At 36.2% G+C, this 16,117-nt stretch overlaps 1 protein-coding gene across 8 annotated transcripts in view; it reads left to right on the forward strand.

Annotated features, from left to right (window-relative positions):
* map4k3a (mitogen-activated protein kinase kinase kinase kinase 3a) overlaps positions 1–14,633 on the forward strand; it is a 215,666-nt gene extending 201,033 nt beyond the window's left edge. For 6 of the 8 annotated variants that reach the window (XM_048600826.1, XM_048600829.1, XM_048600832.1 and 3 more), the window contains 9 exons: positions 1,799–1,857; positions 3,292–3,395; positions 4,108–4,279; positions 5,238–5,255; positions 5,614–5,682; positions 7,661–7,753; positions 11,191–11,261; positions 11,843–11,898; positions 13,002–14,633. In XM_048600826.1, the coding sequence (XP_048456783.1) occupies positions 1,799–1,857; positions 3,292–3,395; positions 4,108–4,279; positions 5,238–5,255; positions 5,614–5,682; positions 7,661–7,753; positions 11,191–11,261; positions 11,843–11,898; positions 13,002–13,089 (730 nt within the window). In that variant the 3' untranslated portion in view covers positions 13,090–14,633. The remainder of the gene's footprint in view (positions 1–1,798; positions 1,858–3,291; positions 3,396–4,107; positions 4,280–5,237; positions 5,256–5,613; positions 5,683–7,660; positions 7,754–11,190; positions 11,262–11,842; positions 11,899–13,001) is intronic. The other 2 variants (XM_048600828.1, XM_048600831.1) reach the window with 1 other exon arrangement.
* The last annotated feature ends 1,484 nt before the right edge of the window (positions 14,634–16,117 follow it).

Below are 16,117 nucleotides of genomic sequence, written 5' to 3' on the forward strand. Positions count from 1 at the left end.
GACATGCCAGAGAATTCCTGGAGGCCTGGTGTTCCAACCGGAACTCCATCAACAAACACATTGAATTAGACCCTGTGTACAAACCACTGAGAAACAGAACCGGAAGTAATACCAACCACCCCAGCAAACCAAGGCACATAAATAACAAGGGGGACAGAACACTGACACTTCGCCGGAGGCGCACTGATGATGTTACCTAGCAGGGTGACAAAACGTTTGCAACCAAACCTACTGGATCAGTGAGCATGTCTACCACCTGATCCTTGTAGGTTTCCCTGGGGAACAGCATTGTATACCTTTCTCCAGTCCATAAAATAACTGCCTGTATTTCTCAGACCTTCAGTGTTTGAAGCCCTGAGGTTTCTGCCTCTGTCGTAATACCAAAATATCTCATCAGTGTCACAAATGACATACTGTATAACTTTGACAAAAATAAACCATTTCCCCATGTCATTCTGAACCTGTCTAGAATCTTTGATACAGTTGATCATATCAACCTCCTCCAACATCTTACTGTTAGAATTGCACTTTCCTGGCTCCTTTCTCATTATAACTGGTCTCTGGATGAGAGTCTGCAACTAATTACAATTCCAAATGGGATATTCCCAGACAGTTATGCTCCTTGGTTGGGAGGAATATGCTGGTTCCCCTTCTTTACTCTCCCCTCCCTTGGTTGGCCACAACAAGGTTAATTTAAAGAAACAAATGCCTTCCCTTATGGCTACCTTTTCCCAGCCAAATAAATTTGTTTTTTTAAATGAGCCAATTTAACCAGGCTTTCCTGAGTCAAAAAAGAGTGAGTTTGTTAGTTACTAAAATGCGAGAAAAGATAACAAAATAAGGACACATTCGTGCAGATTAGCTGAAAAGACTTTGTCCCGCTTCCTTCAACAGTGGCTATGCTGATGACTTTTTTTTACAGCAGATACTTTATTTCCTGTTAGCTGCACAGGCAGCAATGTTCTTGTGAAATTTTTTAACTGTGCCCCTTTAGAGCACATTTTAGAGCAATGGAATTTGAACCACATACTAGCACGCCAGCTCATTAGGTCACAGAGACAAGGGATTGGAGATGCTTTTTTAATCTCCTTTTGTTGTGTATTCTTGTCTTTTGCTTAGAATTAGGTTTTGTTCCAACTTGTATCATGTCTGCTGTCTGGGACACAACCCACAGGAGATCACGGGGGTTCAGTTCATTCCTTTCTTTGAAGTGTTGCTGTCTGAAGCTCCCTTGATACTAAGGGATTTTACACAGCCATTGAGTTTACACCTCGGCCATCTCTCAGATTTTGTCTTTCTTTTAAAAGTTCTTATTGTTAAAATTTGTTAAAATATTGTAAAAATTTAAAATATCCAAATGTAATTCGGAATTGTGATCTGTTTTCGTGACATTCTTGTCTATCTAATTTTGGCCAGAGTGTCACTTGTAATTGGTCTCTTCCAACTTCTGCAGCACTAACTCTTTAGTTCCTATTCTGAGAATCTGTCATTGGCCCTTCCTACTTCTCATCCACAGGTTGTGCCTCAGGGGCATCATCTGCAAGCACTGCGTTTGTTTTCACTGATGGCCAAGTTTGCCTCCCTACTATGTTCCTCAACGCCTTCACTGTTTCCAAATTATCGGATAGCTTATCCTACATCAGTACTGCATGACCAATTATTGCACCTTGTTCTTGTTATCAATCTAAGTTGATCTCTGACTTGATGATCTGCTAACAGCTTGGAACTATTATTAATTATAAATGTACACCATAAAGATTGAATGAAATGGCATCTGATTGTTAAATTTATTTTCTAGGAAATTTGCTGTATCTACAAAAATTCCAGATACAAAAGGCTGCCAAAAATGTTGTGTAGGTAAGGAAATATTTTCTTGATTATCTCCATATAGTATTGGTCTCAGTCAAGTTGAGAACAAGAATGTGAAAGTTAAGAGCTGAGATAGACTGTACAGTCCTTCAAGGCTGTACCACCATTCAGTGATCTTGTCCATGAACTCCACTTTGCAGCCCAATCCCTATTATTTCTTTCAATCTTGTAATCTCAGTACCCTTTGAGGTAGAGAATTCCAAAAATTCACAATTATCCAACAAAAATAACTTTATTTTTAATAGCACTTTCAATGTAATAAAACATCCGAGGGTGTTCCAGAGTGAATGATTATATAAACACAAAATGATGCCATGCCACATAATGTCAGATAACCAAAAGCTTGGTCAGGGGTAGCTTTTAAGGGGCTAAGGCAACTGAAGGCAAACCTGAAGAGATTAAAATTGGGGTTGCTCAAGAAGAAAATTTAGAGGAAAGCAGGTATCTTGGAGAATTGAAGAGTTGAAGTTGGGACAGGCCAGACCATGGGAGGGTTTGAAAGCTTTTAAGAATTTAAAAATCAAGATATTGTTTGACAGGAACTCAGTGAGCATGGGGTGATCAATGAATGGGATTTAGTACAGTTTAAGTTATAGGGAGCAGAGATTTGGACGATCACAAGTGTTTACCTCTTATTCCACCACAGGAAACCAGCCACGAGTCAGTTGCTGGGAATGAGGAAACAAATTTTGGAACAGAGAATAAAATCAATCACTTCAGTCTTTCAGATATTTAATTGGTGAAAATTTATGCTTTCAGTACTGAGTGTCGGACAAGCAACCTGGTTATTGAGCAACAGTAGAGTCTAGAGCAACAGTAGACAAGTAGACTGTTTTAATCATACATCTGTAAACTGTTCTTTTGGATGATAAGCATGTAGTTGATAATTAGGAGGGGCCCAGGATCAATCCTTGGAAGACACCAGTGGTAGCAGTTCCGGACCATAGAGCACTAATGCAAGTAGTTCTTCAGCAGTGATTGGGTAGGTAAAATATTGTAGGCAGTCCTGCTTAGCAAGACAATGGTGCAGAGGAAGCTGGAGTGTTTGACTGTTTGAGGCTGCAGATAAGTTGAGATGGAGAGAAAGGAAAGTTACCTTTGTCACAGTCATGTAGGGTGTCATTTTTGATTTTGATAAGAGCTGTTTTGGCACTTTGGCACAGGCGGAAACCTGATTGGAGAGATTCAAATGAGGAGTTTCAGGGGAAAAAATAGGATCAGATCTAGAGATGATTACTGGATGTTCCAGTACTTTGGAGAGAAAATGAAGGTTCAAGATGGAACAGTCGTTTCCTACCAAAATTTTCTATCTCACCTCTATCTGGATTTAACTTTATTTTCCTGTTAGGTATCCTGTAATTAATTGTATTCCTCTTCAGTACTGACTGGAAAACATACTAAGTTGCTTATTGTTTGTTACAGTAAGAAATCCTTACACAGGACACAAATACCTTTGCGGTGCATTGCAATCCAGCATCGTCCTGTTGGAATGGGTTGAGCAAATGCAAAAGTTTATGTTAATCAAAGTAAGTGAAACATTTACAAGTGATGTTCAGTCCAAAGTCTGAAATGTGGCTTTACTTTTTCCTGTAAAATGAAAGGCTAGTAACGGAGCTTATTATACTCAGCATGTTTGAACAGAGCTGCAACATTTGCAATTCTGCAGTCCTCTGGCTTTAACCTTTGGCATTAAATTACTATGCTATTTTACACGATTGTTTGTAAAATTCGTGCTATTATTTGTTTACATTTACCCTTTTGTCTTATGCGTTGTGGCCTAGTCAACCTAACAATGGTTGGGAAATGTCTAATGATTTATTATTGATCTAAATTTTTAGAAAACTTTGTCCAGGGAAAACATGATGCAAGGCTGAGGGGTAGTGGGAAAGAGTTGGATGGATGTTTTTACTGGTGTGAGATATGCAGACTTCATCATCTGTAATTCATATCTGCACAATCAACATTTGTAATTTAAATTGAGGTTATGAAAATCTGTTTCTTTATAGATCTTGCCTTGAACTGTTCTCCCCAAAATCCCCAAACTTGGTTTGTTTTTTTCTTGTCTTTATTTTAGGAAATTCAAATTTATTTACCAGAGACCTAGTTTGTTTAGTTCATAAGTATAAATAGGACATTATTTTAAATAATAGTTTAAATTAATTATCTGAAATGAGGAATTTGTATTTGGCACACCCAGGCAATGTAATATAAAGCATGAATCTTCTGTTTTTGTCCTAGCATGTTGACTTTCCTCTGCCAAATCCATTGAAAGTCTTTGAACTGCTAGTGGTTCCAGAGCAAGAATATCCCCTGTTATGTGTTGCTGTTAGTAAAGGAACAGAACTTAACCAAGTAGTACGATTTGAAACTGTTAATCCAAATTCTACTTCATGTTGGTTTACTGAAACAGGTATGTCAGTTCTCATTTAATACAGATAAACATAATGGCAAATGATTTTTATTTACTCGAGTTTATTTGGAGTGGTTTGGAAATATATTGTCAGTTACCATAACATTTTGTATATTATGTGAAGAAAATGTAAGTCAAGCAACCAAAGTAAAACAGATTTGCTTTAAGTTTTTTGAACAAAGTAACATTAGAACAGCAGAGACCTGGTTCCAATTTGTCCACTATTGCTCTTGATAGGAGAGATTTGTATAGCTTGTTTTTTTTTTCTGGATGTGTGAGGAGGAGAAAGAAGGGGGCAGCAATGAGAAGATTAGGGTAAAAATCTCTCGATGTTTTGTTGTTTGCAATATCTTTCCTATTTCTTAGTTTATATTTACAGCACAGTCTATGTAGCCTTTATTAGCTAAGTAAAGGTGACTAAGGAGACGTTTTCCACACAGTACGTTTGGTATGGTCAGGAGAAACTGATAAAGATCGGATTTGAACAAGACAGCAGCTTCTTTCTATACAGTCTTGTATAACTGCACATTTAACTTAGTCTTGTTCCACGATTTTAAAAATGGATTGGTGCACAAAGTTTGTCGTTGTTACTTCCTCATTATGATGCAATGAAAAGAGGTAGTATGCTTTGCAACAGCCCATGTGTGGTGCTGTTATTATCAACATTTAGCTCGAGGGTGCTATAATATGATATTTAAGTGGTTACTTTCACTTTTTGAAGATGCAAATTTATTTTGCATTATCATCCAAGTTCCTGTGCAAAAGGCAAATGCACCATGTAACACCATGTTGCTTTTACCATCCATAAGCAATTGGAAATTTCATGAATATGATGCTTCCTGTGCTGTATGGAACCACACAACTCAATTGTGGAAGGAAATTGAGGATAGACTAGTTTGTGATTTGTGGGATTAGATGCGTATTCTGCAACTTTGCCTCATTTCTTGTCTTCCTCCAGATCAGTTGAGAGGCAAATGTGAGTATTTACTGAAACCTGTTTAAAAGGTTCAGGTTTTAATTTTAAGTTTATTTGTACTGCATGTATTAGTTCACATCAATAATTTAGTCTGGCGTTTAGAAAATTAACATTACAATTTCTTTGTGTTCAAGTTGAAAGGAAACATAGAGATATCTGTTCACCTTGTCAGAATAGAGCTGCCTTTAATCACCACTGCTCACTCACGAGAAAAATATGAATTTAAAAAGTCCCTGCAAAGCCTGAGCAATTTCCACTGGTTCATAGTCTCTGGTCTGTTTCACAGGAAAAATAAATGTTTAGACAAAAGCTGTAAATATGCTGCAGATGAGTAATGCTGTTTTATCATTTGTTACAGATATGCCACAGGCAAATGTTATCCATGTAACCCAGCTAGAAAGAGATACAATAATAGTCTGCATGGATCGTAAGTTTTTTTTTAAAAAAATGGCTGTATCATTTTTTTAAAACAGTACCATATCGAAAAATATATTCTATAATTAGCTTTTTATTACATGTAGATATTTGAGTGAATTGGTGAATTGGTGCTATAGTTCTTTCAGGAGCTGGCACAGACATAAATAACAGAATAGCGTCCTTCTGTGGTTAAGTGATAAACTATTAGCACCCAGTGCGAGCATCAGTCAAGCATTTCTGGAAAAAATAAAGCTTTTTTTCTCCTTCACCTGATATGCCTTCAAATTAACCTTCATATCAGTGTGTTTATTTCTGTGTTTTCAACTATTGCTTTTTTGTTTTTAATGGCCCTTCTAAGCAAAATTAATAATTTAGTACCAGTCTGTTCTCAGTTGTAGCCAGCATTGTGAATGCGCTGCTGATCCAACCTAATAGATAATGATTTGAGATTACCTCAGGTCATTTCATCCAGGACAGTTCACCTTAGCAGCGAGGTTTTAATTCAGTTAGCCCAAGTTAGCATCCAACCCATGCCTTAGAAATGAAAGGGCAGAGCTCAAAAGTACTGTATAGCATCTCAATTTTTTTCTCCCTTTCACATTGTAGATTTTGATTTTTAGAAAAAAATTCAATATCGTACTTTCGGGCTTCTTTTTTTAAATAGTTAATAGTGTTATACTCTTGAAGATAACAATTATATTTAGATTCCAAGTCCACACTTCTGGTGAGAGCTTTATTTCAGTTAACCACATTCCATAAACTCTAATCCCATGGATTACTTACTCCCCACATTTATTCAATCAATTCACACCAAATTAATTTATTTACATTTTATTCTATTTAGTAATTTTATTTAATTTAGTTAACCTTAAATTAATATGTGCATCACTTACTCCCTTGTTCCAATAGGTTTTGGAAAATGTGCAACATGGATTTAACCTTCTAGTTATTTACGTGGTCAAGCAGCATTCATTTAACTGCATCTGTGTCACAAAAATAACAGCTAATAAATAAATCCTTTGGTTATTATGAATTTATTAAAGATACTGTTTATTAGAAGGTATTCTGTACTGGGCAATTACAAGGCTGCAGCTGGAATTAAATAATGTGAACCCATTGTTGTCTGCAACCCAACAGGGAGATTTTATTCTGAAGCTGTGTATTCTGCACAGGCTCAAACAAGCGTAAGCATGCTTGCAAACTTGTCTGATGACTTGCCAGTGTCATGTGACCGATGTCTTACAGGGACACTGGCCCAAACACCAATTACGATACATGACAGAAGCACTCGCAATCCGGGGTTTTCTGCTCAAGCTATTATCTACTGAAAAAGCTTGGTTGTGTAATCTAAGGCCATAGCTGACTGTTGATTTAAAAAAACCATAAATCAAAATTTCCCCATACCAAAAGAAGATTCACCTCCTCTTCAGTTGAGGCATCATTAAAAGTAGATAGAGTATTTACAGTGCTAATTTGGACCCTGTTTAGTTTAATCCACATGGATTTATAGAAGACATGGTAAAATGAAGCAAGAATTATCTAAGTCATATTTTAAGGTAGGTTAGCTCAGCTGATTTACCTGAGATGTATTTTTAATAGGTAATCACTTGATACAACTTTTTCAGTTAGAAAATGAGAGTATAGCTTCATCTATACACCATGCTTATTGAAACATGGATTAAAACTAATTTTACACTTAAGTCATCTTTGTGACAAAAATTAAGGTGATAAATATTCACACTTGCCTAACCAATCCTACCAGACATACTTGTTAAATAATATTTTGAAAATTAATTTTGAAAATGAATACTAATTGATATGCCTATTTCAAGAAACGGTTCATGGTTAGTTAATTGGCAAGAATAATATTTTTTCACATGTATTTGGAACACTTCAAGGAACTATTTTGATACTCCATCTTTGGAAATGTACCAAAATGGTACCATTCAATTACTTATTTGTTTCTCTTTTGTGCTTTAACATGCTAGGATGTTTAAAGATTGTAAATCTCCGAGGTAGATTGAAATCAAGCAGAAAGCTGTCTTCAGAACTAACATTCACTTTTCAAATTGAATCAATAGGTAAGGGTTTCTTTTCAACCTGAGGGATCTGTTGCATTGAAAAATGTGTTGATAAATGTGGGGATTATCATATTTTAAAACGTCATATGAATAATTAAGTAAATTTGTATTTTCTACTTATGGTGCATTTTTCAACCTACAAGTTGACTCTCAAGGACAATTTGATTCTGTAATTCCATACAACAAATTTTCAACATGACTCTTATTTAAACTAGATAAACTTGAAATCCAGTTTTCATTTTTAGCATAAATACGCATCTAAGATTTAGACACGGTGTTAGATTTATTCAGTCCCAGTCACTATATCTTCTCTTTTCCACCTGCTACCATCGAAATGTACTAATTGAAAGCATGCAAATCGGGTCCGCATGCAAGAACAGCTCAGTCAGTTCTGTCACTGGTTGAGCTGCTGGGCTGAAATTAATTAAGGTTGCGGTGCCCCCAACAAGGGGCTGGAAGTCTGGTTCAATGTTGCATTGACCGTTTAGGCTACAACTCGAATGGGGCTGGGGCTTGCCAGGTTCAGTAAGAGGTGGCACCTTCATAGGAGGGTAGTGCCTGATTAAGAGGGGTATCCAATGCCCATGGGGGAGGCTGATTTATCTGGCACTCTGCCTCTGGGCAGGGGGCAATCCAGGGATAAAATGGCAGCAGTGATGAGAAAAAATCCCTCATTATATTAGAGTAGTTCGGAGTCCTGAGTCTTCTCAAAAAAGTGACCTTTGAATATTACAAGGAAACTTACAATGCATCCAAACTTGCTGACCACCCAATATTCCCTCCTTGTCTCCATGTTAGTCAATTTTGTTAATGCTTTTCCCTGTTCAAGTCTCTGTCTAAACATGTCAATATCACATCCTCAAGAAACCAGCCCTTGGCTCCCCCAACTGCCCTTTTAAACTACCATCCCATCATATTCCAACTTGGTCTGTAATAGTAATTGATCAAATTCTAACAAGTAAATTTGATGCAAACCCCAGATGTTACAAAATTTCCAGCTGCTTCCTCCTCCCCCTAGATACTTAAATGTGTTGCTGCCTTCCAAATCCATTCTCATCTTTGACACAACTTCACGTTTGAAGGCCTTCACTGAGCTTTCTGCCCTTTAAAACTACTCCCATCAAAATCTCAAATGACATTCACTATGACTGTAACAAAGGTAAACTTGCTATCCTTGTACTTTTCAGCCTGTCAGCATCTTTTGACAGAGTCGACTACAAAATCCTCCTGCAGTACATCAGTCTTCTAACCGCACTCCCCTAGTTCCATTCTAATGTAATTGGAGCCAGGGAATCATTTTCAATGGCTTCTCGTTCTGTTCCTGTTATCTGTGGTATTCCCAAAGATCAATCCTTGATCCCCCTCCTATTTCTTAACTATATTGTTGTATGTAAATTACCACAAGCTACCTTTAATTCGGCTACTTACTAAGAAATCTCACAGACAATCAAATATTGAAACAGTTACTTAAATTTTATTGCATGTAGCAACCAAAATAAGTCCACTTAAGTAAGCAAGTTAATCCTCACAACTCAATTTAGCTATTACCCAATTAATGGTGGAACTTTGCTACGATTCTAATCAACAGCATGTGTCTCTAGATGTCCAGTGTTCGATCCTTGTGGCATGCTATTGTCTGGAGTTCAGCCACTGAAGAATCTTGAAGTTAAATTCTTACAGGATCTTCTTGTCTTGTGAAGTTTCTAATGTGACGTTATTGATGATCCTTCATCCACAACATTGATTACACTTCTGGAGTCATCAAGTCTGTGGCTTGCCTTCTTATCAAGAGTAGCTTCCTTCTTCCTTGTTACATTTGTTATTAACTGTTTGTTTGAAACACAACTTTCTTGCAATTAATCCCTTCATCTGAGGAAATTCCTTCTGCAGGAAATCTTGTTTGCCCTTTTGTCATAAGGCAGCAAGTTATCAAGCAGTTCTTACCACCTGTCTCCCAGGAAACAGCTTGTTTAAGTTGCTTCGACTCCTTCCCAGTGATGGTTAATTGGCATATTACTTTTAATTCCTTTATAAAATTTATTCCAGAAAGTAGTATTGCTGATTCTTTTGATCCCTGAACAGTGATTAAATTTTTGAAGTTTACAGTATCACAATATGCTGTCCCTCAGTGACATATTCCAAAAAGCAGCATTAGTTTTGATATTTATGTTGATGGCACCTAGCTGTACCTTGTCAGCACTTCCCTCAATTTATCCATTGTTGCTGGACTGTTGAATTCTGATCCAGCATCCAGTATTGGGTGAGCAGAGGCTTTGTGATAATTTATAGTTTCCACTACAGACTCCATTCCCTTTCTACTGACTCCATCTCTTTTCCTGATAATGATCTAAGATTAAGTCAGTTTGTCATAACTTTGTTGTCACATCTGATACTCAAGAAGAGCTGCAACCTTGTATATCATCATTTCTAAGACTACCTATTTCTACCTCATAACTTTGCCTCCGTCTCAGTTGATGTGCTACTGAAACCCTAATTTATGCTTTTGTTGCTTCTGGACTTGATCATTTCAGTGCACCTCTGGCTATTGTCTCGCATTCCACCCTCACATGTAAGATTATCCAAAGCTTTGCTGTCAACTTCTTAACTTGCTACATGTAACCCTTCTGCTTGCAGACCTACGTTCACTCCGCATTAAGCAATAACTCGACTTCAAAATGTTCACCTTCAGTTTCAGATCTGTCCATGGTTTGTTCATTCCTTATATCTGTAGTCTGCCTCCTTTAGGACCTTTCTTAAAACTTTTTGGGTCAAATCACCAAAATCTTGGTCAAATCTCTCCTTATGTGGCTCAGGGTCATATTTTGTTTTACATTGCTCTTGCAAAGTGCCTTGGGGCACGTCATTGCCCCAAATATGTTTTATGGATATAAGTTGTGAAGTGTAGAAACAAGGTTCTGTGTAATGTTTTTGCAATTTGTCCACTCCCATATGTAAAATGTATGATCGAAGCACAAATTATAATCCTACTACTTATCCTTTGATTTTTCTCAGTTATCACTGGCTTTCAGATGTATTGGTGGTTAGAAGGACCGTACTTTTTCACAGGAGAGTTTCTTCTCTTGTGATGACCAGATATTACTCCTGAAATCAAAGCATGTTCCATTTGGCAGCCTGGTTGGTAAAAAAAACAATGAATTGAGATTGGCTTCTTTGAGTTGTCCACTAATATGACATAAACACAATGCTGAGAGAGTTTGTGTCATGTGCTAAAAAGTTGATTAATTCATTTGTATGTCATCTCATTGAGTAGCTTCACTGTGTTCTAAAATGTATTTCTTGTTTGTGTTCCTAGTCTATATCTCAAACATTGTAACATTGTTGAAACCTAATTATTAATGCCATTTTGGATCTGACCGTTTATTGATTGATCTTGCAAGTTGGCATTCAGCAGACAATTTGTATTTCTGCTTTTTTAGTTTGTTTACAGGACAGTGTTCTTGCTTTCTGGAAACATGGAATGCAGGGGAGAAGCTTTAAGTCAAATGAGGTAAAAGTCATAAATATTTTGATCTAATGTTCTTCTAAGCTGTGTGGCTGAAGGTTTTATGCATGCAGATTGGCATGCTGGGGCATGGGCTTCCGCTTCAAAAAGCCAGTGGCAAAGATTTTACAAGGAACATTATTGGTATTGTAACCAATTTTGATTGAAGATAATTTGACATTACAAACTAAATACAAATTGAAGTTCAAGCCACTTAAAATATGCTGCATAAATAACAGTGTGGAGGTGGAGGAGCACAGCAGGCCAGGCAGCATCAGAGGAGCAGGAAAGTTGATGTTTCGGGTCAGGACCCTTCTCTGTTCTTACTGTCCCCAATATGATGATGCATGTTTGGATTATTCCAATTTACTTTCATATTGATCATCCCCCATTGGATTGTGGTACAGTGTAAATGTGTCTTGTTTCATTCTAAAACAAAACTTGATTTTCCATTATGAGGATTAAGCGTTACTGTAAATACTAAGCTGTCAAATTTGATCTGTCCTAACATAATTGAGGACCAACTCTGTTAGTATATTGTAAATGTATTGCTGGTTAATCCCGGAAACTCTCTTTTTTTCCCCTAGATTACACAAGAAATATGTGATAATTCAAGAATCTTCAAACTTTTAGGCTCTGACAGGTTGGTAAATGTGTGATGATGCTGCAGTAACAATTTACTCATTCTGTATTGCTAAATACCTTCTTCAAAACAGGTTTCATTTTACTTTTGCATTGGAGAGAAGTTGCAAGGAAAAATCTTCATTTTATATTTTTTAAAAAACTAGCTTTTCTATCTATCAGATAGTGAAAATGTGTAAAGGAACAGGTTGGGACTGAATTATATTAAAACATTGTAGCTTTTGATACTTATAAAGTAAATTTGCTGGAACAGACAATCTGCATTTGGATGTGTGGATGAATTAAATTTACTTTAAAATTAAAGTATTAGTGCTTACAAATATGAGAAGTGGGTTATTTTTGAAGACCATATTTAAAGTGGTTACAATTATTGGAATTTATTTAAAAGTAAATTAGAATAGTAATAACCATTATTACTAGTTTGTGCAATTAAGTTCTCCATAAATATAATGATGTTTCTTAGTCATCCATTAAAGGTGTACTTTTTGACTTAGGATTTACCACAATCAAATGAACTGGCCTTGATCAGTGGACTCATTCATCAATCAAGACTGGTTATCAAATTTTAATGGGATTGCAATTTTAACTGTTCCTTAATTAGTGTGCACAATTCTAACAGTGCTCAAATTGCCCAGGACCTCTTTTCCCCAATTTACTTTACTATAGGCCTTGTTGGTATAGCTACATGGGCACAGCATACTCTCTAGTAAGTGCAGTTCATTACATATGAACCTACAAAAGTCACAGCTGGATCAATCCAGAAAGCATCTGAGATCATCCTGTGTTCATCCTATATTCTACACTTAAGCCATTCACTACAAGAGCAAATCACCAACATTTTCTTAATCCCTTCTGTCCTTTTCAACCATTGGGCTTAGAGACACTGTGATCAATTGCCATGCTGTCACTAGTTGCTCTACCTGAGATGGGTAACTCACCATAAATGTGTAATTTAGTTTACAGTCTTAGCAATCTGTAGAATGGAACATAAGATATGGTCTTTTGTCACCCAAGCTTTTTTGAATTGTGATTTTGATTTGGTTGTTGTTTACATAAATGTAGATAATAAATAAATTATTAAATATGCTTTTTATTTCTTCGTAGAGTTGTGGTGCTAGAAAGCAGACCAACAGACAACCCAACTGCTAATAGCAACTTGTACATCTTGGCTGGCCATGAAAACAGCTACTAATCGCCATTAGATTTTTGCATGGGAGTGTACATAAACAAAGAAAATACAATTGCTTTCTCCAGCATTGAAGGGTGTTTGAGACTGTTCAGAAGCCACAGTGATGTCTATTTATCATAGACAAAACTAATCAATATTTTATTTATTGTGGCATGAAATCTATGTGGAGGATGTTTAAGTGCCACAACACCTTAACTTCAAAATGTTACACAAGTGCTTGTAATCTATGTATATAAATGTTTAGTTTTTCAGTATGTACTTCATATTGTTGAAGTCACACGCTATAACTCTTAATGTAGATAGTAGTGCATATTGTGTACAGTTAAGTATCTTCACTGTACAGATTTGTATAGGTTTGCATGATGCAAAATTTAATTTGGGTACTGCTTTTAAGAAATTATTTGGAATTTACTTTATTCAATTGAGATTAGTATATATTTTGCAACATGAAATGAGCAGTATACCCATCTAATCATCTAACACTTGTATTTTTAAGTGTAATTTAGTAATTTGGATATCAATTGGAGTAACCTTGAAGGATTATAATCTAAACCTTCATCTATTTGTATGCTTGTTGTTTTTAATAGTTTCCTTGCAAGTACACTGGTATTAAGTTTGCACAATAATGCTGATAAAATGTGATGTATTTTACTCATGTGGTGAACTCTGGGGCATCCATTCGGATTTAATTGTCCTATTTTAAGAGTAGTAGAAGGATGCTGCAGTTTAATAGCTGTTGATGTCTGTTATATATCATGTTTTAAAAATGAAAAATTGGGTTGGCCAACATTTACTATACTGATGATATCTGAATTTTACTTGGTAAGAAGTAGATATGATAGTAGCCTTTCTCTGCTGTCGTCATGTTAACCCATACTGGCAAGGCTCCAAAAGCAAATAAGATTGTACTATTTTGTATTTGGATAAATGAAAACACTGTAAAAAGTTTAAACTAACTGATACCAACACACAATGTTCAAAAGGTGTTGGTACATAAAAGTATACACAACTTTTGATGTAACACTATATCATTGCATTATTATCACTCAGTAATACATTTTCAGCTGCCAATAACTTTTGTAACTGAAACATGATTTTTCTAAATGACAGGGTTTGAAATATCCCATTTTAGTTTTTCAATTTGAATTTTCTTTGTGTAAGCCTTATTCTGCCAAATCTATAAACATACATCAGAATTTCTCCCTGAACTGTTGTATGTTCCTTTATACACTGCAAAAGTTAGTTAAGTGTTTCTACCTCATGTAGATACAATTTTTGTGGGAAACACTCGGCACAAGAGCATTATTGGTATTATAGGTATTCTGATTCAGTCAAATTGCAGTACCTAATATTTGTACAAAGTATCAACATAATTGCATATATGGGCTTGTTACTTTTTATATATTTTTCCATGTTTTCATTTGGTTATGGTCATCGGGAACAAAATGTTTTGATTTGTGTCGATTAGCCAAGTTACTGACATGATCCATTCAGATGTTTCCTGTTGTGTATATACTGTAAAATAAATTCAAAGGGTTTGCATTTAAGGTTCTTTTTAACTATGTGGATCTGAAATATTTTTCATGTTAACTTTGTTACTCCAACAATACTTGGAAACTGTGCCCCAGTTACTGTCTGGACTCTGACCTGAGCGCACACATTGTCTGGTCGTGTTTACTAACTGTACTATGTAGAGTAAAAACCAAAAGAACTGCGGATGCTGTAAGTCAGGAACAAAAAGAAAGTTGCTGGAAAAGCTCAGCAGGTCTGGCAGCATCTGTGAAGGAGAAAACAGAGTTAACGTTTCTGGTCCAGTGACCCTTCCTCAGAACTTTTTCTGAAGAAGGGTCCGGACCCGAAACATCAGCTTTCCTGCTCCTCAGATGCTGCCTGACCTGCTGTGTTCCTCCAGCTGCACACTGTGTTATCTCTGACTCCAGCATTGGCCGTTCTTACTATCACTAATAATACAGGTTAACAGCTTTTTCTTGGGGATTAACTCTAATAATGAGATTAAATATTTCAGGTTGTAGAAAATTATTTTGTTGCTTAGAATACAGCAAACAAATACTGTTTTGCATAACCTTTAAGGATGCTTTTGAGAAATATGTAGTGTTTCGTTTTAAACAAGTGATTAGAACAGTTCAGGCCAAGTACTTTGCTTGTATAGCTTTACTTAATGGAAGTGGTCCTTATCATTTTTGAGTTAACTGGGAAGGAACTTGAGTGAGCTAGCTTGACATCTGACCGGAACGGGAGAAAGAAATACCTGGGAAAGCCCATTTGCTGAGAGACTCTGGGTAACAGTGTTATTTTTATTGTTTGGTTATTATTATTATATACACAATACAAAAGTTGGATATGGACCACTGCTTATTTGTGATTGAGATTTACTGTCAGCCCCGAGACATTAGAAATGCTTGTTGTCCTACAAAATCAAATATCCAGTAAACACTACTTTCATAATTATTGTTTGACATTCAGTTAAATTTTAAAAATGCAACACCAATATTTAAGTAATGATTGCACTTGGTATTAATTCATTTTCAGTTTAAAAGCTTTGTGATTACGTTGCAGTCAGGTGCACTTCGGAACGTTAGTTAATATTTGAGGTTTAAAGTGATAGCTCATATTAAAAATATTCAGGTTTTCATAACATTTTAGACAACATTTATATGTTTGAAGAAGCTCTGATGAAAATCCACACAGGTATGTTATAGTCATAGAGTAATACAGCATGGAAACAGGCCCTTAGGTCCAAACTAGTCCACGCTGACCATAGTGCCTGCTCAGCTGGTTCCAATTGCCTGCATTTGGTCCATATCCCTCTAAAGCTTTCCCATCCAAGATTATATGCATTCATCCTAACTATATGTCCTTCTTGATTTTATACACCATTCTCCAAGTTCCAAGGAATAAATCCTGGTCAACCTCTCCCTATAACTCAGGCCTGCTAGTCCTGGCAACATCCTCAAATCGTCTTTGCACACTTACCAGCTTAACAATGTCTTTCCTATAACAGGGTGACCAA

The sequence above is a fragment of the Rhincodon typus genome, chromosome 9 (genome assembly GCF_021869965.1).
Source record: "Rhincodon typus isolate 14 chromosome 9, sRhiTyp1.1, whole genome shotgun sequence".
NCBI classification, from domain to species: domain Eukaryota; kingdom Metazoa; phylum Chordata; class Chondrichthyes; order Orectolobiformes; family Rhincodontidae; genus Rhincodon; species Rhincodon typus.